This window comes from Chiloscyllium punctatum, chromosome 10, assembly GCF_047496795.1.
Source record: "Chiloscyllium punctatum isolate Juve2018m chromosome 10, sChiPun1.3, whole genome shotgun sequence".
NCBI classification, from domain to species: domain Eukaryota; kingdom Metazoa; phylum Chordata; class Chondrichthyes; order Orectolobiformes; family Hemiscylliidae; genus Chiloscyllium; species Chiloscyllium punctatum.
The window spans coordinates 70641931-70668852 of NC_092748.1; the positions used below are offsets into that span (position 1 = coordinate 70641931).

Genomic DNA, 26922 nt, shown 5'->3' on the forward strand with positions numbered 1-26922 from the left:
CTCAACACCCATAATGTCATAAAATTTCCCTGTGGGATGCAGCCTTGTATAGAATTTGGGCCTGGTTTGCAGCATGCAGACCTTTGCATTTCTTCAATGTGTTTCGTCAGGTCCGAGTGCACAATCTGAACGTGCGAAACTACAACATGCTCGGTTCGCTTTCTCACAGTCATACAGGAACATAGCACCCTCATCCGATTGGCGAGCTCGAACGTCAGTCAGCACCACCGACCAATCAGAAAGTGGGACTCGGGGCCGACTGTCCAATAGGGGTGGTGGGAAGGCGGGGAAACAGATCGGTGACTGTGTCGGTGTGACGAGGGGGAGGAAAGTGAGGAGTCCAGGGAGGTAGCGGTATCATTACACACTCACTCACTCACTGACTGGCAGGCAGCAGTAGTAACTGCCGTTTAAATATCAACCGTTTTTCAGAGGCTCGGAGGTTGCGGAGTGTAAAGGTCCTTCGGGCGGCTCTCGGCTTTCAGTGTTAACCGCAGCGCGTTTCGAGGTGATGGCCTACCCAGGATATGGCGCGGTGAGTGAGTGAGGCTGGGGCTGGGGCTGGGGCTGGGGCTGGGGCTGGGGCTGGTTTTTGTTTGATGTTCGGGAGAGTGGGGTAACGGGAGCCAGGCCATCTCTGCGGGTCTCTCTGCCTCTGCATGTGATCCCGGGGTGTGCGGCAGGCCCTGGCTCCCCGCAGTCATTATTCTCGGGCTCTCTCTCTCTCTCTCTCTGTGTTGTTGCTGCTGGTGACAGGAGGTGTGTTCCCTGGTACCCCGTCCCCATCCCTTCATCCCCTCCCTCATTGTTCAGCATCAGGAACTCAGCCTCCACCTTCCCATTTCAAATTCCATGGCCGCTGAAAATGCTGGCACCAAGGGGGAAGGGGGAAGGGGGGAAATAAGGTGAACGTGTAAGGACGCGAATTCCTTTAATGATTTTGGTTTCGCCAGAATGGAGCTGACGCAAAGCAGTCGAAGTCTGCTGAGAGTTAACCCTTTGTGAATTTTTTTTCTATTCTACAGTTTTTTTTTTCTGTGCAGAATTCCTCTTGTAGTTTTAATTGCACATGCATTCGGGACGTGTAAGACTAGATTTCCCAGTTCTTGTGTACATTGCCGTGGTCTAGTGGAGAAAGGCACTCCATTTTAACTGGCAGATCATGTAAACCTATACCTCAAAGTAAAATGGAGTGTCTTTTTCGTTAGTTTGTGGCAATTTCCATTTACTGTTAAGTTCCTGGTTTATTCACTAGTGTTCCATTCGACTCTGTAACAAAAATATTTTCACATCTTCAAGGCTTGAACTTTAGATTTGTTTGTACGACTTTTAATTTTTTAAAAAAAGGTTTGGTTTTTGTCGATGTCACTAATCTTGGTCAAACATCTCTCCACAAGAGAAAAGTGGGGGAGCTATTTCTGGGTGCTCTTGCAGCCTGAAGCAAGACGCAGCAGATTCCTCCGTTTGACTGGTGATCACTTGGGAACCAAGAAGGTTGAGTGCAAAAGATACTAAAAGAATTGATTACTGAATCAAATAAGTGGTTTTAAATTTAAAACAAAATCTGCCTTATAAATTTCAAGAGCTTATGAGTCCCCTTGTCCAATGAGAGCTTTCATGCATTAATTACATTTAGAAAATCCCTATTGGAGATTTAGAACTTAAATTTTGTAGTTCTGGAAATTAGATCTTGACAAAGTTCTTATTATCAATTTTGTTTTTGTATTCTTAATTCCAAAATAGTTCACTTAATTCAACTTGCATATTCTGCTTCAATTTGGGGGTGGGGGGGAGGAATGGAAACTATCCTTTTCTCTTTCGTTGTCACAAAAAAAACCTTCTGAAGGTAGCATTTTCACCTCCTTAAATCAAGGGAGAGGTTCAGTCTTCAGTCTTAAATCAGAGACTTGAGTATAGTCCAATTTAACAAACCCTTCAGTTGTCTACTGAAGGCAGTATTATACTGTTGGTGGTGCTGTCTTTCTGATGAGAGATTAAATCGGGACCCTGGCTTCCTATTTAGGAGAATGTTGAAGATACAGTGGCACTATTTGAAGAAGTACAGAAGTATATCCGAAACTTTTTAGAATGTCCTGAGTTAAAAGATGCTGTATCAATGCTACATCTTCTTTTCATTATATTCACATCACATCTTGGAATTCCAGCATTCAAGAAATTCAGTTTTTTCTTTAGCATTCCATTACTAAAAAATTGAACATGCACAATAAGATTTTTAAAAAACTTTACCATCTATCTTAATGCTAGATTTATGTGCACAATATTTGGGTTCAACAAAAGTGATGTCAGTCAATAACTATACATTGTTAGTAAACACTTGAAAACAAATAGTAAAACTTATTTAATGAAACCAAGCTATTGTGAAATTAAGCAATTACATGTAACCAATTTTCAATATGTCACCTTTCCAAAATGTTTTAATTTAATTTATTCTTGGAACTTTTCCCAAAACCTACTTCATCTTGATGCAGTGAATTGGAAAGTTTATTTAAGTGCTGCATGATATTTTTGAAAACATTCTTCAAAATTTACACTTACCCAATTCAAATGACAATAGGATGGAAATACTACTTTATCCTTTTCAGAAGTCTTAATCCTTTTGAATATTTAAATGCATACTTAATAGTGAATTTGTTTTTTTTACATCTGGGAGCTGAATTTCAAGGCAACCCAGATGATGGAATGGCATATTTGGCTATGGTTCCTTTAACAATTAAGTTTTGGGCATTATCTGCCTTTGAACCATGACCCAAAATTTTAAAATATTCATAATTGTTGGGTTTAAAAGCTACATAGGTGGTTAATGGAAAAATATCCACGAGAGTGGTGGATGCTCACTTGTCTTATTATTTATAGTGTGGACTTGAGGGAGTTTTACTCTGCTTAATTACCTGACTTCTCAAAAGAGAAAACAAAATAACTCCTTTATAAAGCAGCTTTCATAATTGTGGGTTATCCCAATATGCTTTACAGCCAACTGAGTATTTTCAATGTGGTCACCAATGTAATATCGCATAAAGGCGACCAGTTGATGCAGCAACTCACAACAATGAACTAATGATCTAAATCTGTTTTGGTGTTCTTGGTTGAGATAAATATTTCTCAAGGCATAAGAGAACTCCACTTGTTTACAATGCTACTTTTGGATCTTTCTTATCTATCTAAGGGGGCAAATAGAAACATCGAAAATAGAAGCAGGAGTTAGCCATTCAGTCCCTGAAGCCCGCTCTGTCATTCAATATGTTAATGTAGCTCAATGCCCTAATCCCACCCTTCCTCTTTATCCTTTGATCCCTTTAGCCTTTCTTGAAAACAATGTTTTGACCCCCCCAGACTTTCTATGTTAGCGAATTCCACAGGCAAACCACTCACTGCTTGAAGGAATTTTCCCTCTGAGTTCTGCAAGGACTTTGGTCCTTATCCTGAAACTATGACTCCTGGAACTGGACTCTCCACCAGTGGGGACCTCATTTCTATCTAACCTGTCTAGTCTGGTTTCAATTTTGTTTCTACGAGGTCCCCCTCATTTGTACTCTAGTAACTACAATCCTAACCCACTCAGTCTCTGCTTATGCTTCGATCTTCCTGTCCCAGGAATTAATTTGATTAAACCTTTGCTGCACTCCCTCTAAAACAAGAATATCCTTCCTGCCCAAAATATTCCAGATGTAGCCTCGTCCATGTCTGGTATAATTATAGCAAGGTAATCTAAGGCTAACGTAGTTTGTTATAACGCGAGATAACATATTGCACATGCGCACTTACTTTCAGTGACTGTTGCATGATGATACTATGAAATGTTGCTTTGGTCTTTCCAGAGTGGAAGACTACTCTTTTTGTTTTATTATTAGAGAAAGAGATGACTTGTGATTGTTTAATCAGGCAAGGGGAAAGGTTGAGAAGCTGAGTTTTTAATGTAACCTCAGCTGGTGCAAGAATTGAACTCATGCTGATGGTCTTATTGGTCTGCACTGCAAGCTAGCTGTGTAGCTAACTGCCCTCTTTTAATATGGGGCCTTATTTTAACATCTTATCTGAAAAACAGCGCCATGACAGTTCAATACCTTTTCACTACTGTGCTAGATTATTTTCTCCAATCTCTGAAGTTTGACTTGATCCCCAGGACCTTTTGACTGAAAAGAGAGTTGGATTGAATGAACTACTGACAACTCGTAAGATGTCGTCTTTATTAAAAGTCTCAACTGATAACAGAACAAACTTCTTTTTAGGTGCATGAGCTTGATTTTTAATTTCCACCTTCCAATTCAAGCCTTACAGTTTTCCTCTGCTAGCAAAATTGTGGCCAGAGAAATAAAATGTTGGGATAATGTAGAATGCATAATTGCACAGCTTAACTATCCAAATTAATGAATAGATTCAAAGGCTGAAGCTAAATAACCCCAATCGTTTATTTTTTGAAACTAACCTTGTGAAATGTTTCCTCATCTTAGATCTAAAAGATTAACCTAGCTTATGATGCAAGATATTTTTGATTGTGATAACTTAGTGAAGTATTTTAATGCCTACTTGGCATTACTTTTTGTTTGCGACATTTTCCCAACAAGTTATTATTTTAAACTTGGCCCATATATTTCTTATCTTGAAAAGATGTGGGTGCTTTGTGTGATGGATGGCAATTTTTTTTGAGTTCTGAATAGTTGAGCTTGGTATTTTGGTCTAGTCAGTTCAGGCATTCTTCCACTCATAGTTGTTCAGAACTATTCCTAATGAGTTTTGGAAATAATTTTCTTGAAATGAATGCTTTCGATGCATACACATGTTTGTGGAATCCAGCAGACTGACAGTTATAGGAAACGAGATGCAAAGAAAGTGAGGTGCGAAAAGGAATTTGAAAAAAGAACAACAGTGGTTGCTTTTCTAAAAATGTTAAGAAAAGAGAGTTGTAAAGGGAAATGTGGCCCATTAAAGGAGGATGCAGGTAAGAATATATTAGTTAACAAAGAAATAGTAGATTTGTTAAATGAGTACTTTGTATCCATTTTCACAGTGGAGAAAAAGGACAAAATACCAGCGGTACAAGGGGACCTAAAAATAAGTCAAGGGGAGGAGCTCAGTGGATTTAATATAAGTAAGAAAAATGGTAATGGAGAAAATAATGGGCCTTAAGATAGACAAATCTCCAGGACCTGATGGTTTCCACACCAGACTTTAAAAGAAATAGGTAAGGAACTTGCTGATGTATAATTTTACAAAGCTCTCTAGATTCAGGTATTGTCTTTTGGTTGAAAAGTTGCAAATGTCCTCCATTTTATGTAAGAAGAGAGGTAGAGTGAAAAAATGGTAATGATAGACCTGCTAATTTACTAGGAACGGTAGCATAGTGGTTATGTTACTGGACTGGTAATCCAGAAGCCTGGTCTGATGATCTAGCGACGTGTTTGAATCCTAAAATGACAGCTGGAAAATTTTAAGTTCAGTTAAATTCTGTCTCAAATGTAAAAAGTTGGTATCAGTAATGATGACTATGTAACTACTAAATTGTTGTAAAAATCCATCTCATTTGCTGGGTTTTTTTGAGGAAAGAAACCTTGCATCCAGTAGAGCTTGATATATAATTTCAAACTCTCAGCAATGTGATGGCTCTTAACACCTGCTGAACATGGCTCAGTAAGCCATTCAGTTGCACCAAATCAGTAGGCGTAGTATTAATAGACATAAACAGACAGGGAACCTGGTTTGATGTTGATTTATAGGACTTACACAAATCAAATGCGCATCTGGCCCAGATGAGCCGGCAAAGGTATCCTCATCAATGTTTTGGAGCTTGTGTGAAAACTATCCCGTAGACTAGTAAAGATAATGTGGAGTTTGCAACATGTGATTGTGGACCACATGAAGTCTTAGCAATTACCCTGAACTCTTCCTCAACTGATGAATCTGTACTCTTCCATGTTGAACACCATGCTGGCTGAGAATATCAGAGTTTATCAGTGTCTTGATAGCATCAACGGTTCAGTCCTGGCCGTTGGGCATTTGGTGGGTGATGAACAGATCAACATGACAGTGAAATCCATGTAAACGTTTGCATCATAGAATAGGCTAAATAGTCAGCTTCTATCTGTCATAGCTGCAAAAAGCAATCCTACCAAATCTTTGATCTACGGCCTTATATGTTGCATTTGAGTTCTTCAGGTGCATTAGTTATTGGTCTCTAATCGTCACCACTACAGGGAATCGCCTAAGAAGTTTCTCAAAGTATTATCCTAAGCCCAACTAACTTCAGCTGCTTCATTATTGATCTCTTCATCTCTAAATCAAAATTGGAGATGTTCCCTGGTAATTGCAATATTTGGAAGCATTTCTGTTCCTTTAGAGCAGGTGCATTCAAGGGCTAGATCTGGGCAAAATTTGGCCTTAAGCAAATAGTATTCATGCCACACAAATACCAGACAATAACTATCTTCAAGAATCTCAAAATGTTATTTTCATGTTTATCGGTACGACCATTGACAAATCTTCTCCAGCCGGGTTTCCACTGACCAGAAATGTAATTGGACCAACCACATAATACTGTAGCTACAAGATTCAGACAAAGAGAGTAGGTGTTCTAATGTGAATGCGACCCTTTCTGACTCTAAGCCTGTCCATCATCTAAAGTGCAAGTTAGGATTGTGATGGAACATACTGGATTTGTTTGGATGTAGCTCTCTCTCACACTCTTTCTTCTGAAAACAAATTATTCTCCACTCAGCTGTAAATAATTGACCATGTATCTCAACACTGCTCCTGTGTACTATGTTCCTCAGCCAAGGAAATCAACCTCTGTAACTGCTGCCTTGAGTCATACAGTTAGATGTACAGCACAGAAAGAAACCCTTCAGTCCAATTTATCCATTCTGACCAGATATTGTTGTTAGGTAAGGGGTAGATGTAGGGGTATGGGTGGGTTGCGCTTCGGCGGGGCGGTGTGGACTTGTTGGGCCGAAGGGCCTGTTTCCACACTGTAAGTAATCTAATCTAATATTGTCAATTAATCTAGTCCCATTTGCCAACCTTTGGCCTGTATCTCTCTCTTAGCCGTTCCTATTCATAACCCATCCAAATGCCTTTTAAATACTGTAATTGTACCTGCTTGCCACTGGTACTACCTTTTTTTTAGATTACTTAGTGTGAAAACAGGCCCTTCGGCCCAACAAGTTCATGTCGACCCACTGAAGCGCAACCCACCCAGACCCATTCCCCTACACTTGCCCCTTCACCGAACACTACGGGCAATTTAGCATGGCCAATTCACCTAACCTGCACATTTTTGGATTGTGGGGAGGAAACTGGAGCACCCGGAGGAAACCCACGCAGACACAGGGAGAATGTGCAAACTCCACACACAGTCGCCTGAGGCGGGAATTGAACCCGGGTCTCTGGCGCTGTGAGGCAGCAGTGCTAACCACCATGCCAACGTGCTGCCCACATTCTGGGAGTTCATTCCATACATGCAGCATCCTCTGCATGAAAAAGTTGCCCCTTGGGTCCATTTTAAATCTTGCCCCTCTCTCCTTTAAACCTAAGCCCATCAGTTTTGAACTCTGCTACCCTGGGGGAAAGACTTTGGCTATTCACCCTATCCATGCCGCTTATGATTTTATAAATTTAAGGTCACCTCTCAGCCTTCAACACTCCAGGGAAAACCGTCCCAGCCTATTCAGCCTCTCCCTATAGCTCAAACCCTCCAACCCTGGCAACATCCTCGTAAATCTTTTCTAAATCATTTCAAGCTGAACAATATCTTTCCTACAGCAGCATTGGCCTCCTCAATGTCCCATACAGCCATGACATGACCTCCCAACACGTAGAGTCATAGAGGTATTCAGCCAGGAAACAGACCCTTCAGCCCAACTGGTCCATGCTGACCAGGTTTCCCACTTTGCCTGCATTTGGGCCATTTCCCACTACACCTTTCCAAACAATGTATCTGTGTAAATGTCGCCACTTCCTCTGGCAGCTCATTCCATAAACACTATGAAAAATTTGCCCTTAGCTCCCTTTTTAAATCTTTCCCTTTTCACCTTAAGCTTATGCGCTGTAGTTTTGGAATGCCGTAGGGGAAAGACCTTTGGGGTGCAACGATTTTAGAATTTTTGTGACAATGTTCTGCAAGCAACATTAGATGAGAGACTGACTATGAAAGGCATCTGAAATTTCTTTTGCACCTCTTTGCAATCAAGTTGATGTTTCTCCACCCGCATGATGGTGGCCATTTTAGTCTAACATTGAACTTTGACACAAAGTTGATCCTCACATTGTGGATTTTCCTCCTTTTGGTAACTTCCTTTACCCACTGCAGCAATCCTTGTCTCCAGCATTTTTATCTCTGATGCAGTTTCTTGCCCAACAGGTTTTTGCTATTTTAGTGTAAGAAAGGATTCGCATGCAGAGATATTGGAATTTGGAAGGGTTGCTTGATGTTTATAAAACTGATTGTGAGAAGTACAGATTTGAGGAATGCCTTGTGGTGAACTCATGACTTTAAGAATTGCATTTTGATAGCACCTTTAACAGCTGTAATCTCTTGTGAAAGCTATGAGTCAGTTTCTCCATTTTATTCAGTGTTTTTTTTTCTTTGTTCTTTGGGATGCAAATGTCACTGGCAACACCAGAAACATTCAATCATTCGAAGTTTCTGAGACCATATATAAACGGACTGTTAAGAGTTACTTTAATTTTTTTTTAGCTAGACTTGCTATTTTAAAGAATGGGAGAAAGTGAGGACTGCAGATGCTGGCGATCAGAGTCAAAAAGTGTGGCACTGGAAAAGCACAGCAGCGTGGGCAGCATCTGAGGAGCAGGAGAATTGACGTTTTGGACATAACACCTTCAAAAATGCATAAACAACAGGGCAGAGGCTAGGAATCCAGCAGTAGGTAACTCACCTCCTGACTCCCCAAAGCCTGTCCACCATCTACAAGACACAAGTCAGGGGTCCCCACTTGCCTGAATGGGTGCTCGAGAAGCTCAACATCATTCAGGGACAAAGAAGCCCTTGCTTGATTGGCACCACTACCAGTGGAGGTGCTTAATAGTAGTAGCGTATACTATCTACAAGGATGCACTGCAGAAATTCACCAAATCTCCTCAGTGCACCTTCCAAACCCACAAATATTCCATCTAGAAGGACAAGAGCAGTATGGGACCACCACCCTGCAAGTTCCACTCCAAGCCACTCACCATCCCCACTTGTGAATAGATCGCCGTTCCTTCAGCATTGCTGGGTAAAAATCTTGCAATTCCCTTTCTAAGGGCATTGTGGGGCAACCTACGCAAATGGAATGCAGCTGTTTAAAAAAAGGCAGCTCATCACCACTTCTTAAGGGGGCAGTGAGGGAAGAGGCACTGCCAGCAGCACCAGTGTCCTATGAGTGAATAATTTTTAAAAAAGCATTTAGATTAGATTACTTAGTGTGGAAACAGGCCCTTCGGCCCAACAAGTCCACACCGCCCTGCCGAAGCGTAACCCACCCATACCCCTACATCTATATCTACCCCTTACCTAACACTACGGGCAATTTAACATGGCCAATTCACCTGACCTGCACATCTTTGGAGTGTGGGAGGAAACCGGAGCACCCGGAGGAAACCCACGCAGACACGGGGAGAACGTGCAAACTCCACACAGACAGTCGCCTGAGGCGGGAATTGAACCCGGGTCTCTGGCGCTGTGAGGTAACAGTGCTAACCACTGTGCCACCGTGCACACCAATTACGAATAAGCCACACCAATTACGAATGGTAGACCTCCTTCCCTGAGGGACACTAACTGACAATAAGTCATGGGGAGGTGATGGCCTAGTGGTGTTATCACTAATCCAGAGACCCAGGTAATGTTCTGAGGACCCAGGTTCCAATTCTGCTGTGGCAGATAGTGGAATTTGAATTCAGTATATATGTGGAGGTATCTGATGATGGCCATTGTCAAAACCATCTTGCTCACTAATGACCTTTTATAGAAGGAAACTGCCATCCTTACCTGGTCTAGCCTACATGTGACTCTAGACCCACAGCAAATTAGTTGACTCCTAACTGCCCTCTGGTGCAATTAGGGATGGGTAATAAATGGTGGCCTGGACAGTTATATCCACATCCTATGAATGAGTAAGAAAAACAGCAATTGGCTAAGAATCACAACTAAAGACAGGTTCATCACCAGCTTCCAGTTCAAGTTGTAGAAATTCTGTATAGGTTGCAAGAGGTTGTATAGGTAAAGTCATGGGACTGCGAGGCATTTTGCTTGTAACTCAGTGGTAGTGTCCCAGTCACATTGCCAACACACCAATGCCTCCCACTGCTTCAATGAGGGGCTTACAAGAACCATTCCATGCACAAAGACAAACAAGTCACATGGTGATAAAGAATGTCACATGTGGCTTGTCCAGCCATCTGGGGTGTTAATATGTTCACAGAAGGTGTCCAGTCATGTTCCTTTTCCCATTTGGATCCACAGCTTAATTCGAAAAGGCAGTGGATGGTGTATCAGTTGTTAATTTTAAATTTCAGAGAGAAGTCTCTGTTTAGTAAAGCTGTTAAGGAGTTATGAACTAGAGGCAGGTCCATGGAGCTATACTCACTCATTGCAGTGACCAATAAAGGCAAGCATACCAAATGCCACCTTCATTATCCTATCTACCTGTGACTCCACTTTCAAGGAATTGAAACATTTAATATCTTTATTCAGCAACACTCTCCAGGACCTTCTCATTTAAGTGTCTAAGTCCTGCCCAGATTTGCCCTACCAAAGTATAGCACCTGGATTAAACTCCATCAGCCCATCTGATCAAGGACCCATTGTATTCTGAGGTAACCTTCTTTGCTGTCCCCTCCACCATCAATATTGGTGTCATCTGCAAACGTACTATCCATACCTCCTGTATTCGCATCCAAATAACTTATATAAATGACAAAATGCAGAAGACCCAACACCAATCCTTCGGCAGACCACTGTTTTGAGGCCTCCAATCTGAGAAAACAGCCCTCCACCACTGCCCTGTCTACTCCCTTTTGAGCCAACTTTTGTATTCAAATGGCTAGTTCTCACTATTTCATGTGACCTAATTTTGTTAATCAGTCTACTATGTGGCACTTTGGTGAAGTCCATGTAGACAAGGTTCACCACTCTGCCTTCATCAGTCCTCTTCATCACTACTTGAAACTTATTGAGACACTATTTCCCATGCAGAAGCCATATTGACTATCCCTAATCAGTCCTTGCCTTTCCAAATACATGTGTCTCAGGTCCTGGTGATCTAGATCCTGTCCCTCAGAGTCCCTCCAACAACTTGCTCACCACTGATGTCATTCTCACCGGTCTGTAATTCCCTGGCTTTTCCTTGTAACCTTTTTAAAATAATAGCAATATGCTAGCCAAACTGCAGACTTCTGGTAATTCACCCATGGCTATCGGTGATACAAATATCTCTGCAAGAGAAGCAGCAATCACTTTCCCAGCTTCCCAAAATTTCTAGGGTATACCTGGTCTGGTCCCAAGGATTGATCCATCTTCTGTGTTTAAAACATCCAGCACCACCACCTCTGTATTGTGGACACTTTTTTTCAAGATATCGATATTTCTTTCCCCAAGTTCTCTACTATATCCTTCTCCACAGGAAATATCGATGCAAAATACTCATTTAGTATCTTACCTATCCCCTGCGGTTCCACACATAAGTAGTTTTGTTGACTTTTTTTAAGGGTCCCTATTTTCTCCTTAGTTACTCTGTCTTTAAGTAATTCTAAACACTTAATCCTATTTACCAACGCTATCACGTGTTCCCTTTTTGCCCTCCTGATTTCACTCTTAAGTATACTCCTACTACCCTTGTACTACTCTAGGGATTCACTCAATCCCTGCTGTCTATACCTAACATATGCTTCTCTCTTTAACTTGACCCTTTCTATCAGAATCTCAATTTCTCTAGTCATCCAGTATTACCTATATGTTTCAGCCTTGCTCATCACCCTAACAGGAGCATACTGTCTCTGGGCTCTTGTTATCTCATTTTTGAAGGCTTCCCATGTCCCAGCCATCTCTTTACCTGCACACATCTGTCTGTTAAAATTGGCCGCCTTACAATTTAGAACTTTAACTTTTAGATCAGGTCTATGTTTTTTTTTCCCATAACTATGTGTTTAAAACTGATAGAATTATGATCACTTGCCCCAAAGTGCCCCTCCACTGAAAACTCCATCACTTGCCCCTACCTTATTTCCTAAGATTAGGTCAAGTTTGCTCCTTCTCTGGTAGATACATCCACATACTGAATCAAATGATTTTATTATATATGCTTAACCAAATCCTCTTCATCCAATTCTTTGACACAATGGCAGTTCCAGTCTGTTTGGAAAGTTAAAATCTCCTACCATTACCACCCTATTATTCTTATAGTTAACTGAGATCTCCTTACAAATTTGCTTCTCAATTTTCTGCTGATGACTGGGGTGGGGGGTGTCAAGAGTACAATCCCAATAAAGGGATTATCTCTCTTATTTCTCATTCCCACCCAAGTAACTTCACTGGACGTTCTCCCTAGAATATCCCTTTCTAAGCACAGTCATTTTACAATCTTTCTAAATCAAGTTTGTCACTGCTCATTGTTCCAAATTCTAAGACTGTTGGCCAAATATACTCCGCCTTCCATCTTGGTACAACCTCCTTGTGGGGAACCTTGACTGTACTATCTCTGGGGTATGTATATCTTTCCTAGAATAGGGAGATCAAAGCTGAACACAGTACTTAAGGTGTGCTATCATTAAAGTCCTGTATAACAGTAATAAGATAATCTTTGTTCTTCTCTTCCAGTTTCCTTACACTAAAAATCTGCATGCAATATCTTCCTTTTACAGGGACATGCAAGTCCTTTAGAACATTGACAATGTTCCTTATAAGACCATAAGACATAGGAGTGGAAGTAAGGCCATTCGGCCCATCGAGTCCACTCCGCCATTCAATCATGGCTGATGCGCATTTCAGCTCCACTTGCCAGCGTTCTCCCCGTAGCCCTTAATTCCTCTAGACAACAAGAACCTATCAATCTCGGCCTTGAAGACATTTAGCGTCCCGGCTTCCACTGCACTCCGTGGCAATGAATTCCACAGGCCCACCACTCTCTGGCTGAAGAAATGTCTCCGCATTTCCGTTCTGAAATGACCCCCTCTAATCCTCGGCTGTGTCCACGGGTCCTAGTCTCCTCACCTAACAGAAACAATTTTCTAGCATCCACCTTTTCAAAGTCATGTATTATTTTGTACGTCTCTATTAGATCTCCCCTTAATCTTCTAAACTCCAACGAATACAATCCCAGTGTCCTCAGCCGTTCCTCATATGCTAGACCTGTCATTCCAGGGATCATCCGTGTGAATCTCCGCTGGACACGTTCCAGTGCCAGTATGTCCTTCCTGAGGTGTGGGGACCAAAACTGGACACAGTACTCCAAATGGGGCCTAACCAGAGCTTTATAAAGTCTTAGTAGCACAACGGTGCTTTTATATTCCAACCCTCTTGAGATAAGAGACAACATTGCATTCGCTTTCTTAATCACAGACTCAACCTGCATGTTTACCTTTAGAGAATCCTCGACTAGCACTCCCAGATCCCTTTGTGCTTTGGCTTTATTAAGTTTCTCACCATTTAGAAAGTAGTCCATTCCTATATTCTTTTTGCCAAAGTGCAAGACCTCGCACTTGCTCACGTTAAATTCCATCAGCCATTTCCTGGACCACTCTCCCAACCTGTCTAGATCCTTCTGTAGCCTCCCCACTTCCTCAGTACTACCTGCCTGTCCACCTAACTTTGTATCATCGGCAAACTTCGCTAGAATGCCCCCGGTTCCCTCATCCAAATCATTAATATATAATGCGAACAGCTGTGGCCCCAGCACCGAACCCTGCGGGACACCGCTCGTCACCGGCTGCCATTCTGAAAAAGAACCTTTTATCCCAACTCTCTGCCTTCTGTTAGATAGCCAATCCTCAATCCATCCCAGCAGCTCACCTCGAACACCATGGGCCCTCACCTTGCTCAGCAGTCTCCCGTGTGGCACCTTATCAAAGGCCTTTTGAAAGTCCAGATAGACCACATCCACTGGGTTCCCCTGGTCTAACCTACTTGTTACCTCTTCAAAAAATTCCAACAGGTTTGTCAGGCATGACCTCCCTTTACTAAATCCATGTTGACTTGTTCCAATCAGACTCTGCTCTTCCAAGAATTTAGAAACCTCATCCTTAATGATGGATTCTAGAATTTTACCAACAACCGAGGTTAAGCTGATTGGCCTATAATTTTCCATCTTTTGCCTTGATCCTTTCTTGAACAAGGGGGTTACTACAGCCATCTTCCAATCATCCGGGACCTTTCCTGACTCCAGTGACTCTTGAAAGATCTCAACCAATGCCTCTGCTATTTCCTCAGCAACCTCTCTCAGAACTCTAGGGTGTATCCCATCGGGGCCAGGAGATTTATCAATTTTAAGACTTTTTAACTTTTCTAGCACTATCTCTTTCGTAATGGCAACCATACTCAACTCAGCCCCGTGACACCCTTTAATTTTTGGGATATTACTCATGTCTTCCACTGTGAAAACTGACGCAAAGTACTTGTTAAGTTCTCCTGCTATTTCCTTATCTTCCTAAAATACTCTGTTTTCATTTGTACATTTCTTCCATTTTACAAGGTGCCTTCTGTCTCCTTCAAAACTGCAAAATGCGCCATAAAAAGGTCAGGGGTAAGAGGTGCATGGAAATACTAGTACATAGACGTTACACGTAATTCTGACTTGGATATACATCACTGTGCTTGGTTCAAAATCCTGGAATCTCTTAGCACATGGGATTATCTTCACCACAGACTGCATTGGTTCAAGAAAGTGGGTCATCAGCACCTTTTTTATTGAGTAAAATTGGAGCTTATAAATAAACTTCCCACAAATGTTTGGTTTTCATTTAAGTCATTGGAGAAATGTTACTGTGTGGAGTGATTTGAACACTTCAACAGGAATTAGTTAATGAGTCTCTATGGCTGTATGAAATATAGTTTTGCCTGATTTTAATTGAGGTTTTGAGAAGATACCTGTGATGGACAGATGAGTAAATGAATGGTTTTTCTATATATGATTTCCAAGAGAACACCACATTCCGCATAAGAGATTGCCTCATTGTTTTTCTAACACAAAATTGGAGGTAACCTTGTGATATGGATTGGCAATTGTTTTTGACCTTCTAACCAGAGGAAATAAAATGGATATTTTTCTCCTACTTGCTGACACATAATGAGTGTCAGAAAAAAGGACTTTAAAGCTGTGACTTGTTAGGTTGGACTTTTCCCTTCCCATCATAAGTTCAGAAGTGGGGATGTTAGCCAATGTTCAGCACCAGTCGTGACTCCTGTTACTGAAGCAGTCCATGTTCAAGTGCAACAAGGTCAGGACAAAATCCAGGCTTGGGCTGGCGAGTGGAAAGTAATGACGCAACACAAATGCTAGACTATGACCATCTCCAATAAGAGACTATATAATCACTGGCTTTTAACGCTGCACTCGCTCATTCGAAACTCAGTTGGACTCACCTGTATAGATACATTAGCAACAAGAGCAGGTCAAAGGCTAGGAATATTGCAAGTTACTCGCCTGACACCCAAACCTGTCCACGATCCAAAGCCATCATTCGGGAGCATGATGGAATACTCCCCACTTGCCTGGATGGGCTTAGCCCTAACAACACTCAAGAAGCCTGATACCATCCAGGACAAAGCAGCCTTTGAGAGGCACTGCATCCACTCCCTCCACCACCGATGCTCAGTAGCAGCCGGTGTACTATCTACAAGATGCATTGCAGCAATTCACAAAGGTCTTTTAGACAGTATCTTCCAAACCTATGACTGCTTCCATCTAGAAGGACAAAGGCAGCAGATACATGGGAGCACAATCACTTGCAGTTTCCCCTCCAAGCCACTCACCATCATGATTTAGAAATGTTTCTCCATTGTTTCACTATTGTTGGGTCAAACTACTGGAATTCTATCCTTAAAGGTATTGTAGGTACACATTCTTAAGAGTGGAGCGGTTCAACAGGGCACCCCACCACCACACCTTCTCAAGGGCGACTAAGGTCAGGCAATAAATGCTGTCCAGCCAGCAATGCCCACATTCCATGTATGTATTTCAAAAATATCAGTCAAAGTGAGGGGTTTCTGTTTCACTCCAGTGATTTTGATGACTGAAGTCAAGTCTGACCTAGTTCAATACTGAGGCATTCTCAAAGTCTAAACACCCCTTACATAATTTCTAAGAATAGCAGGATCACTTTCCCAGTGTTTCAGCCTGTACTTATTCCTTGATCAGTATCACTAAAAACAAATGATCTGGTCATTATCACATTCGTTTTTGGAAGTTTATTATTTGCAAATTGCTTTTTGCATGTTGTACATTGCAAAAGAGACTGCATTTCGAAACTACTCCATTGATGGAACGTTTTGAGAAGTCTGTGGTTATGAATGTACATTTATTTCTTAGTGAGAGGATGGGAGAAAATGGATTTAGCTATTGTACAAAGAGGTTCTAAAACCTAGTAGACTAGAACAAAATGGAACGCTGGCACTTATCTTGTGGAAGTTGGAACAAAAAGATTGCAAAGGGATGTCTTAGTTTGCTAGAACTTTGAGTCAGAGCTAGACAATTTATGATTGACAAAGTATTTCTTCACAAAAATGGTATTAGAAATCTGTCATTGTCTTATTTCTCTTTTACACAATTAGGGTTAGCAGTATTTGGCCTCTTTAAGTAAAATCTGAAACTACCAGTTTCCCATTCCTTTTAAAGTGAAGTCAGTGGTTATTGGGCATCACGGTGACTGTGGTTAGCACTGCTGCCGTACAGCACCAGGGACCCGGGTTCGACTCCCGTTTCAGGCGACTCTGTGGAGTTTGCTCATTCTCCCTGTGTCTGCATGGGTTTCCTCCAGATGCTGCAGTTTCCTCCCACAATCCAAAGATTGCTAAATTGCCCATAGTGATAGGTGCACTAGTGAGGGTAAATATAGGCTAGGGGAATGGGTCTGGGTGGGTTACTCTTTGGAGGGTAGGTGTGAATTTGGACCCACGGGCCTGTTTCCATATAATCTAATTGAGTCAGTGGACTCTTCCAAGACTTGACGTTATTATAGAGTAGTGTGGAATGAAGGCTGATAAATGAAATTGTTAAAGGTTGGCCATAATTGAGTAGCATTAAAAAAAACTAAATGGGCTGAAAGTTGAAATGCTTTATGTATGTTTGCTTATCAGGTCTACCATGTGTCTCTGCATGTGATTTGGTGTCATAATTTGCTTCTTGATATTCTTTTTGATGTACCAATTGTCCTTTAATTTCTTCTGAAAAGTTATTGTCTGTGCACCAAAGATGATGTCAAGAATTCTGGATTAACTAAAATATTTTCAAACTTCTTGTTTAATTCTTTTTCCTATCTTAAATTTATATTCTATTGTGAATGTCTTTCTGGTTAATGAACAATGTTGCTGCAGTAGATTAACCCTTATAAATCCAACTATCCTGATTAGCATTTTGTGTGGATGCAAATCACATCCTTGAATTTGTATTCTGCGCCTCGTTGCATGGAACTAATCTTCCATTCGGTTTCCTATTTTGCTGGCTTTTGTAGTTAACTGGAAGATTTTCATAGTCCTTGTCATAATATACTGTACTCTTCAATTTAGTATCTTGAGCAGATTTTGATACTCTTTTTCAAGCCTTTCTGTTAAACTTGTTTCTTTTTCCTGAAACCCTAGCACATTTATGGAACATCATTTGCTGTAATTTTTTTAGTTTTTGTTTTCTTCCCTCTAACCAACCAATCATCCCTGTACATTAACTTGTGTTTTTAAGTATTCTGTGAGGGACATCATCAAATTATTTTGTTTATTTGTTGAAATTTATATTAAACTGTAAGTACTGCATTCTCTCCATCTACCTTCTTAAAGAATTATATAAGGTTGATTGCATGATGTGCCCTTTAAAAAATTAGTACTGACTCAGCTCAATTTTCATGATTTTCTGGTGAGTATATTGTGAAATAGTTCCAAATTTAGATCTTTGAGTAGCATCAATGACCTATAAGAAAATGGTATTTGGAAATTAAGTATTTACTTGAGTCAGAACCATATTTATGAGTTGGGTTGTGAATGGTAGTATGGTTCAAAAGGCTTTTTACTCAGTATGGGATATTGTATAATGTTTGCATGAAAATTTTGTTCAAATAATTGCATTGTGAGAAAATTGCTGTGTCCCTGTGAGAAAAATGTCTATGCATATTAATTAGTACAGCGAACAAGCACTTCATCTTTTTTCTTTTATATATTACTAATTTTAAATGCACTCCATAGAAAATAGTATTTTCCTTTTATTCTAATATTAACTTTGGCATTCTGTCTTGTGTCAGTATGGAGGCTTTAGTGGACATATGACTGGAATGGCAGGGCCAGGTGGACCAATGCATGCTGCCCCACCAGGTGCATACCAGCCTTACTCTGCATATACTGGGTATCCTTCTGCTGCTTCAGTGGATCCAATGTGGAGTTACTTCACTGCAATTGCTGGGCAAGTAAGTACCACACACAATTTGGTTTCTAAGTGTGGGTATTGTTTAAATATGGCAAAGCACTTTGTGTATAATATGCAGCTCTGTTTTTAACCATAGATTCTTCTATCATGGCCTGAATCTTAACTTTTACTTTCCCTTAAAAATCTAAAAAGGGTGACATTTTATTTACTCTTTCACCTTGTAACAAAAATAGTATTCAGCAGCATGTGAAATATTTTGGCCTACAGCACCGATTTGTATTCATTTATGCCAAATAGGAACAGTCGTAGTCATAGTTTCCTTAATCTCCTTTTGATTCTCAAGATTATGGTGGAGAGTAGTGAATTCACACAGGTATAAAGAGGATGCTGTTTGGTTAAAACTGATTTTGACAATGAAAGGAATCTGAAATTTTCTACATCAAACCTCTGTTTACCAGACATAGGCTGCTTGACTCTGAAACTGGTAGCAAAACAAGAGAAATTGTTCCATCTTTTGCTTGATTTAGAAATTTCAATTTGCTTGATAAGAATGCAATGCATTAAATCTCATTTGAAAAAAAAGTAAGGTCTCAGTAGAAAAGTAGGAAACTTTTAAAATCATTCTTCTTCTGCCTTCTAAATCTATCAATTTCTTTGTTGCATTTATGCCTTTATTTTCTTGAGGTTGTTGACTGGGTGGGTGATTTATGATGTAGAGTGATGCCAACAGTGTAGGTTCAAATCCCATACTGACTGAGTCACCATGAACTACCGAACTCCTTAATCCCAGCCCTTACCTAAGGCATGTTGACCCTCAACTTTTAATTCATTGTTACTCCTGCTCTCTGAGAGCAGCCTATGGGACTAAGATAGCTTTCACTTGCGCAGTTTCACATGTTCACATTAATGGAGATTCCACTGGTTGTAGCGTCTCAATTTCCCATCACTAGCTTCCTAAATTGCCCAGCAAGTCAACTAAGTGGGTCTAACAGCTTTAGCTACCAGTGGAAGTGGTAGAGGTGAGTACAATAATAACACTTAAAAGACATTTGGACAGCTACATGGGTAAGAAAGGTTAAGGGCGATATGTAACAAATGCACGGGGCTACTTCAGTTCAGGAAACCTGGGCGAATTGGGCCGAAGGCAGTGTGGTGCTTCCATATTGTATGACGCTATGACTTTTGAATTCCTCTAATCTGACTGTCTATTTCAAAACTTTCACCAGGCATTTTAGCTACTGTCATATTGGTGTGGCAGCTCAGTATCTTAATTTTGACTATTCCTGTTCCTATTTCTTATGGTCTTATTCGCAACACAAATGCCAGACGATGACCGTTGGCAAGAAGGAATATAACCAACACCCTATGATGTTCAATGGCATTGCTATTGCTGAATCTTATACCATCAACATTGTGATGGTTACCATTACCCAGAAACTGAACTGGATTAGCTGTATAAATACCAAGATATTTAACACAGTACCACATAAAACTCTTGAAAATAGTTGTAATTCATGGAATAAGGGAGGCAGTAGTAATGTGGAATGAAAATTGGCTTCTTGTTAGAATGCAGTTTAGGTACTTGCCACATACGTTGTATAGCTGTAAGAGTAGGCCCAGATGCTAGAAATCCTGCAACAGGTAACTTGCCTTCTGACTCTCAAGTCCACCATCAACACAGCTCATATCAGGATTGTGTTGAAAGACTTTGCAATTGCCTAAATGAATGCAGCTTAACATTAGATACTTGGTACGCTATTGATAATGAAGATGCCTGCTTGACTTGGCATTACATATGCCATCGTGTTTTTTTTTTAAATAGGGACCAATAGTGCCCTTTATTTTGGCCAAATCACCCATTGGAGAAAGTGAGGACTGCAGATGCTGGAGATCAGAGCTGAAAATGTGTTGCTGGAAAAGCGCAGCAGGTCAGGTAGCATCCAAGGAGAGGAGAATCGACGTTTCGGGCACGAGCCCTTCCTGAAGAAGGGCTCATGCCCAAAACGTCGATTCTCCTGCTCCTTGGATGCTGCCTGACCTGCTGTGCAAATTACCTATTGTGTATATTAATTATTTCTTTAAAAATTGTTGTGCCTCACTACCTTTTCTCTCCACTTGCATCAGCATTAACAACTGTGCTATCCTCTTTAATCTCCCTCAATTCCTCCCTTTCTCTTTGTAGAAGAAAACAGCCCACTAATAAGGGCAGAAAGTGCTAAGATGGGTGGTGAAATGCCTAACATCTGATTTCTTCCCTCAGGAGAGACTCATGACCCTGATTGTCACTAGTGAGTGTTCAAGCATCTGACTGTAATCAGAGGGTGCCTTTGGCTTACTTTGTGCCAGGACCTCATATCAAAAGGAGACACCCTTTTTATTCGACTGAGGAGTACTCTCCTTTTTATACTTTGAGACATGTCCCTTGAAGTATGTACAGTGTGTTAGCAGACTACAAAGGAATCTTGATTATCTGAATATCTGATTATCTGGCAAGATCGCAAGGTCCTGACACTCAGCTAAACTGTTATCCAGCATTCGATTATTTGGAATTTGATTAACCAAATGAAATACTGCCCACCCATATCCTTCTTACTGATGACCGTAAGAAGCTGCCTGGTTTTATGACTGTACTAGGTAGCAAGGCATAGAGTCATAGAGACTTATGGCATAGAAACAGACCCTTCATTCCACTTGAACATTTAAGCTCTAGGCAAAGTGCAAAAAGGCAAGGCAAGAATACTATGAGCACCCAAGTCGACACCAAATGAGGAAGTGATGAGAGACCAGCCCTGAGATGCAGTCTGGATCAATCTGAGCTGGGTTACTGTCCCTGTATGCAGGATTCTTTTAGCAGCGTTCCAATTCAATATACCAGTGCACTCAGAAGCACTCCCTGATGTGCCATGATGATGCAGAGAGGTTGGCATGGTGGATACCAATGTCCATGAAAATGGGGTGTGTATGGCTGTTTCCCTGTAGATATTGGTGCAGAGGAGCAAGTAGTGATCTGGAATTCCCAGGTGCCTGCTCTGACTTTCATGTTGAGAATTCTGGATGTCCAGTTTCTGTCTTACAGGGGATAGAATGGAAACATGCCTTTTACTGAGGTGACTTCATAGTAATGAGGATAGTAATAAGCATTGATGGGGCGCCATCTCACTCTCACCAGCAAGAATCTCATCTGGATGCCTGGAACTCTTCGAAAATGCAGCTTGGTGCTCTTGATGTCAAGAACTTGTCAACTTGATTCTCTTAAATTTTTTGCCAGAGTCCACATTAATCAGGACCTGGAAAAATTCTAAATAGGATTGCTAATTCAAAGCTGCTGCAGACCTGTATCTATAGGGCAGTGTTATCTTCTTTGTTATATACTTTAGAAACATAACTGTCAAATTTGATCTTTCTATAGTGATGCATGATGAGGGTAAGCAGCTGAAGTTATGGAAAGATGTATAGGAACTATATTTGAGGCACCTTTTTTTAATCTGATAATTCAGGAAAATTTGCTAATGGCAAGTTGAGAAATAAGTTTGAAAACACTAAACATGGTTCTGAATACAGCAGCTGGAAGTTTTTTGTTCAGCAATGGACTTTGCTTTTTTTGATTTGGGACGTTCATCACAATGATATTGATTTGCACCTGAAGCACCTATTTAACTGCTCCCCACAAGTCCTGGGGTTCATCAGCCTGTGATTGCTGCTTCCATCCTGCCATCCACAATGGTATCCACATCTACTAAAAGTATTTTGAGCTGCAGTTGTTCAAGAAGGCAGCTCACTGCCACAATATTCTCATTCTACATCTTAAGCTTTCTTTGTATTAGCACCTCTATCCAGTATCTGGATGATTTTATAATGCCGTGGCCATTGAATGATCCATCTTTTGTCACCATAGAATAAAAGCTTTTGGAAATGACTGTTTTCCCCAAGAATATTTAAGACAGCAGACATCTACTGCAAAAGTGAATCTCAGAACTGAACTCAAAGTTAAAAATGGACGCCTTGTCTCTATGCAGTGACTTAAATGGCAATACTGAATGTTTGAAGATCTGAAATCTTGTATACAGCCTTCTAAAATGGACAATACATTCAGCTACAAAATGGCTGTTCATCTTTCAAAGTTGATGGATTTCTAACCATATCATGCTAGCATCCGAAGGGCCATTTTTATAAAGCCTAGTGAAGCTACACCACCTTCAGTAGTCCATTAACTGGCATCCAGCTCTTAAAAGTAAAGTCAAAACAAAAGTATTTTAGTTAAGGAACCCCAAGGCCATGTCTTGCTTTCTTTTTGAAAGGGATGTAACCTATATGGATACACACATTTCATTCTTCCATAAGTTTTTGATTTTGTTTTGAGAATATCAGTAGATACTCATTCATACCCTGACTTTACTTTCTTCACAAAAGCTGCTCAGTTTTTAATCTTCTGTCTTAACTTAAATTTATGTTTCCACTTAAATTCTGACCAATGTCTGTTATGTAAAACCTTGAACAATCATTTGGCAAATGAGGAAATCAGAATTTGTTACTTATTCAAATTGAGATTTTTCTAATCAGTATTGCTGTTACTTCATACCTGTTCCCTCCTGTTCTTGATCCTTTCACAAGTGGGAACAGTTTTTTCTTATCTACCCTGTCCTGATTTTCATGGTTTTGAAGAAAATGAGATACTCAAAGGAGAATAAAAGTACTAGCAAAGTTAGAGGATAAATTTAAAATGTGAATTAATGATGAGAACTATGCTGACATTGCTCCGACTATATCGTAATAATGGTGGGAGCTCTAAATGGGCAAGGAGATTTTATTTTGGAGGAGTTGTCATAGCTTTATGAAAACCTAGTAAGAGACTATTATCTATAATGAGCTCCTGTATGATGAGCACCTTGACCTCGAGTGAATGGATGTTCTGGAGGGAAGTGAGGAAAGGAGCAGTGATCTGCTGGCAAAGGCCACTGAATCAGTGGAGTGGTTACCATAATCAGCTGCCAAAGGGCATGCTGAGTAGCAACGGTGATGAAATAGCAGGATGCAACTGCTTGGTTTCTTCTTGAAGAGAAACAGCAATAAGTACCTCATCATACCCTTTGGTGAATGTAAGTAGATGTTCAGAGGGATGTATTAGTACTATCTAAGATGGAGTCAAGTCTGGATTGTAGCACGAGATTAAAAAGGTTAAGGACTTTGAGGATTGGGGAATGGATTTATGATGAAAAAGTAATTGAGAAAGAAACCTGTTAAATGAAGAGAGGGTTCATGTGGGAGTGGGTTAAAAGCATTTTTTTGTTGTTTTTTGGGGGGGACAAAAGGGTTGTAGAGAAAGTTTGAAAAATTATTGGATCAATCCGTTTTGACCTCCTTCCTATTAGAAAGATGTTGTGAAACTTGAAAGGGTTCAGAAAAGATTTAAAGGATGTTGCCAGGGTTGAAGGGTTTGAGCTATTAGGGGAGGCTGAATAGACTGGGCCTGTTTTCCCTGGACTGTCTGAGGCTGAGGGGTGACCTCCTAGAGGTTTGTAAAATCATGAGGGGCATGGATAAGATAAATGGATAAAGTTTTTTTTTCCTGGGGTGGGAGAGTCCAGAACTAAGGGCATAGGTTTAGGGTGGTGAGGTGGAATTTAAAAGGGACCCAAGGGGCAACTTTTTCATGCAGAGGGTGGTGCGTGTATGTAATGAGCTGCCAGAGGAAGTGGTAGAGGCTGGTACAATTGCAGCATTTAAAAGGCATCTGGATGGGTATATGAAAAGGAAGGATTTAGAGGGATATGGGCCAAGTGCTGGCAAATGGGACTAGATTAGGTTAGGATATCTGGTCAGCATGGAGGAGTTGGACTGAAGGGTCTGTTTCCATGCTGTACATCTCTCTCACCCTCTGACTTTAAACTGTGCAAACAACCACATTTGAATTGTCAATCAATACCTGACTTAAGTAGGCCTGATTAGCTGACTGTGCTATTAGGTTACTTGTATCATAGTAGAAAATAGAAAGGAAACAATAGAAAATGTGCAGAATAGGTCCTTTTGCGTTAACGTTTCTTTAAGTAGTAAGCCTGGAGCAAAAATGAAATGTTTTTGGAGTTGAGATGTTTGCAGGTGAATGCAGGCCAGAAATTCTAGGAAAGGTGGAAATTTTAGAGAATGCAGTATGGAAGTAATTTCATTGTGGTTGAAGATTCAGGTGTGCAGAATTGGTTGTGGAGCTAACAATAGTAGTGAAATTGAGACAACTGGAATGGCTAAAAACACTAAGTTTTTTTGAGATCAGGAGAGTGAATCTCTAGCCAAGGATGAGATTGGCTGAAGATGCAAATTGAATAGGGCTAGTTCTGCGTGCAACGGATGAAGGTGGTAAGCTGATTGAAAGTTCATTAATTGCTATTCTGTGTTGCTTTACTTTGTGCATCTTCCATCGTAATCCTGTGCAGAAATTTGTCCTGATTTCTAAACAAGCCTGAGGACTTGAAATTAGAACAAATTGACTGACTGAGAAAAGCAAAAGGCATTCATGTTTGTAGGGCTGAACAGTGATTTAAGTCAGTCTAAGTTGTTGTTCACTTTGAAATTTGGTGTCACTGTTTCAGTCTTGATGAGTGAATGCTAGAGATAAATTTTGACAGCTTGTCTATTTTTTACCCAGCAATATTCCAAGTTTTGTATTACCAAGGAACTATTAGCTAATGTATGTTTTGAGGCTAAAATATCTCCTCTGTAGAACCAGGGAACCTTGTACCGGAAAAAGGTTGATTGTAGAAAAAAGACAGTGGATGGTGGAAGATCTATGTGGACAAAAAAGACTTTCATAAGCAATTGACTTCCCAGACAATATTTTGCATCTCTGTGACATAATTTTAGAGTTTCTGGTTTAACTTGGGGACTTAATGATTTGGACAGAAGTTGGATTCAGAAAGGAGAATAGCAAAATTAGTAGGTAAATGTTGAACTGTCCCACCTAATGATATTTGGAGGGGCGGAGGGAAGGGATCTTTACATTGTCTAAATCTGTGGTTACTGAAAGTAAAAGGCTTGTTCTTAACTGTTTCAGTTTTTCACATTGGGACTAATACATGATTGTGATGCAGCATTTCTTCGCCGCATACAAATAAGTTTAATGATTTTATTTTACTTCTCTGATTGCAAGGAATATTTATGATAAATATAAGTCAAAATTGTTACCCAAGCTACTGGTCATACAGAACTGTAGCAGGGCTCGGTAGGAGTTCATAAAGCCGGAATAGTTTGCAGTTTGTTTTTTTTCCCCAGATTGGTCAGTTGTTTGTTCTGTCTGAAAATGCATTCACTGCAGGATATTATTCATTAAATGATGTAGAATGTGTTTTCATTTTAAAAGTCCCATTTATCCCATACGATTGCTGTTTATTCCATCATGGTATTTTGTTGGAGCCTGAGGAAAATAGTTACTGCTGCACCTCATGTAGCAAATGTAATCTACCAACTCAGCCAAAAAAAGTCTTGATAGAACTAGACGTCTTGGCTCAAGGTTTAATTAGCAGACAAGCCTGAACTTTGGTTTGATTTTGTTCAAACTTAGTTTTTTTTTGAACTATGATCTCTCCCTTGCCTTACCAGGGCTGTCGTTTTGGAGTTCTGTTTCAAAAATGTTATGCCATTGTGCATGGAGTATAGCATTGCAGTAGCATTATTCCCAATCTTCTAAAACCATTTGAAGAGTTTCTGCTTCTAGAAGAGGTTAAGAGTAAGCATTTCTTGTGTCCTTGGAGATTACAAGGCCCTTGTGTAGCCACAAGTAAAGACTGTAGCTCCTATGAAACTGTATTGTAGAATCTTTTCACTTGGACAGCCTCTGGGGTTTAAAGTTCAAGTTACAAGTGGAAAATGCAGCAAAAATTTAAAGCAGTAAATTGTACTTTAGTGAAAAGAATGTGATAGTCTTGTCTATAAATTTAGGAGTTCTTTGCTCTCTAATGGAGAATGAACTATAAAGCAACTTTCAGCAGTAATCACAAACTGTTAATACACCTGAAATCTAACCTTTTGTTTTAAAAATAAGGTATAACAACTTTAATTTGCGACATTCCATTTAAATTGGGATTAGTGCTACATGTTTGGACTTTGAATATGATATGTGACCCTTCAGGGTGGAGATTTTACACTGGTTTCTGCTTCCTAGAAATGATCAACTTAATTTCTTCCTTTCATGGTCAGTCACTTGCCTGCCAGAAACATCAGTGCTGGATCCACTGTCCTTACATAAGTATTTACATAGGTATTTACATAAATGATTTCGATGTGAAAATAGGTGGAGTGGTTAGTAAGTTTGCAGACGACACCAAAATTGGAGGTGTAGTGGACAGGAAAGAAGGTTACC

At 40.4% G+C, this 26922-nt stretch overlaps 1 protein-coding gene across 1 annotated transcript in view; it reads left to right on the forward strand.

Moving 5' to 3' along the window:
* Window positions 1–288: 288 nt before the first annotated feature.
* LOC140482275 (sorcin-like) overlaps window positions 289–26922 on the forward strand; it is a 38700-nt gene continuing 12066 nt past the window's right edge. Inside the window, exons 1-2 of the mRNA XM_072579471.1 lie at window positions 289–535; window positions 18451–18612. Of these exons, the coding sequence (XP_072435572.1) occupies window positions 512–535; window positions 18451–18612 (186 nt within the window). The 5' untranslated portion in view covers window positions 289–511. The remainder of the gene's footprint in view (window positions 536–18450; window positions 18613–26922) is intronic.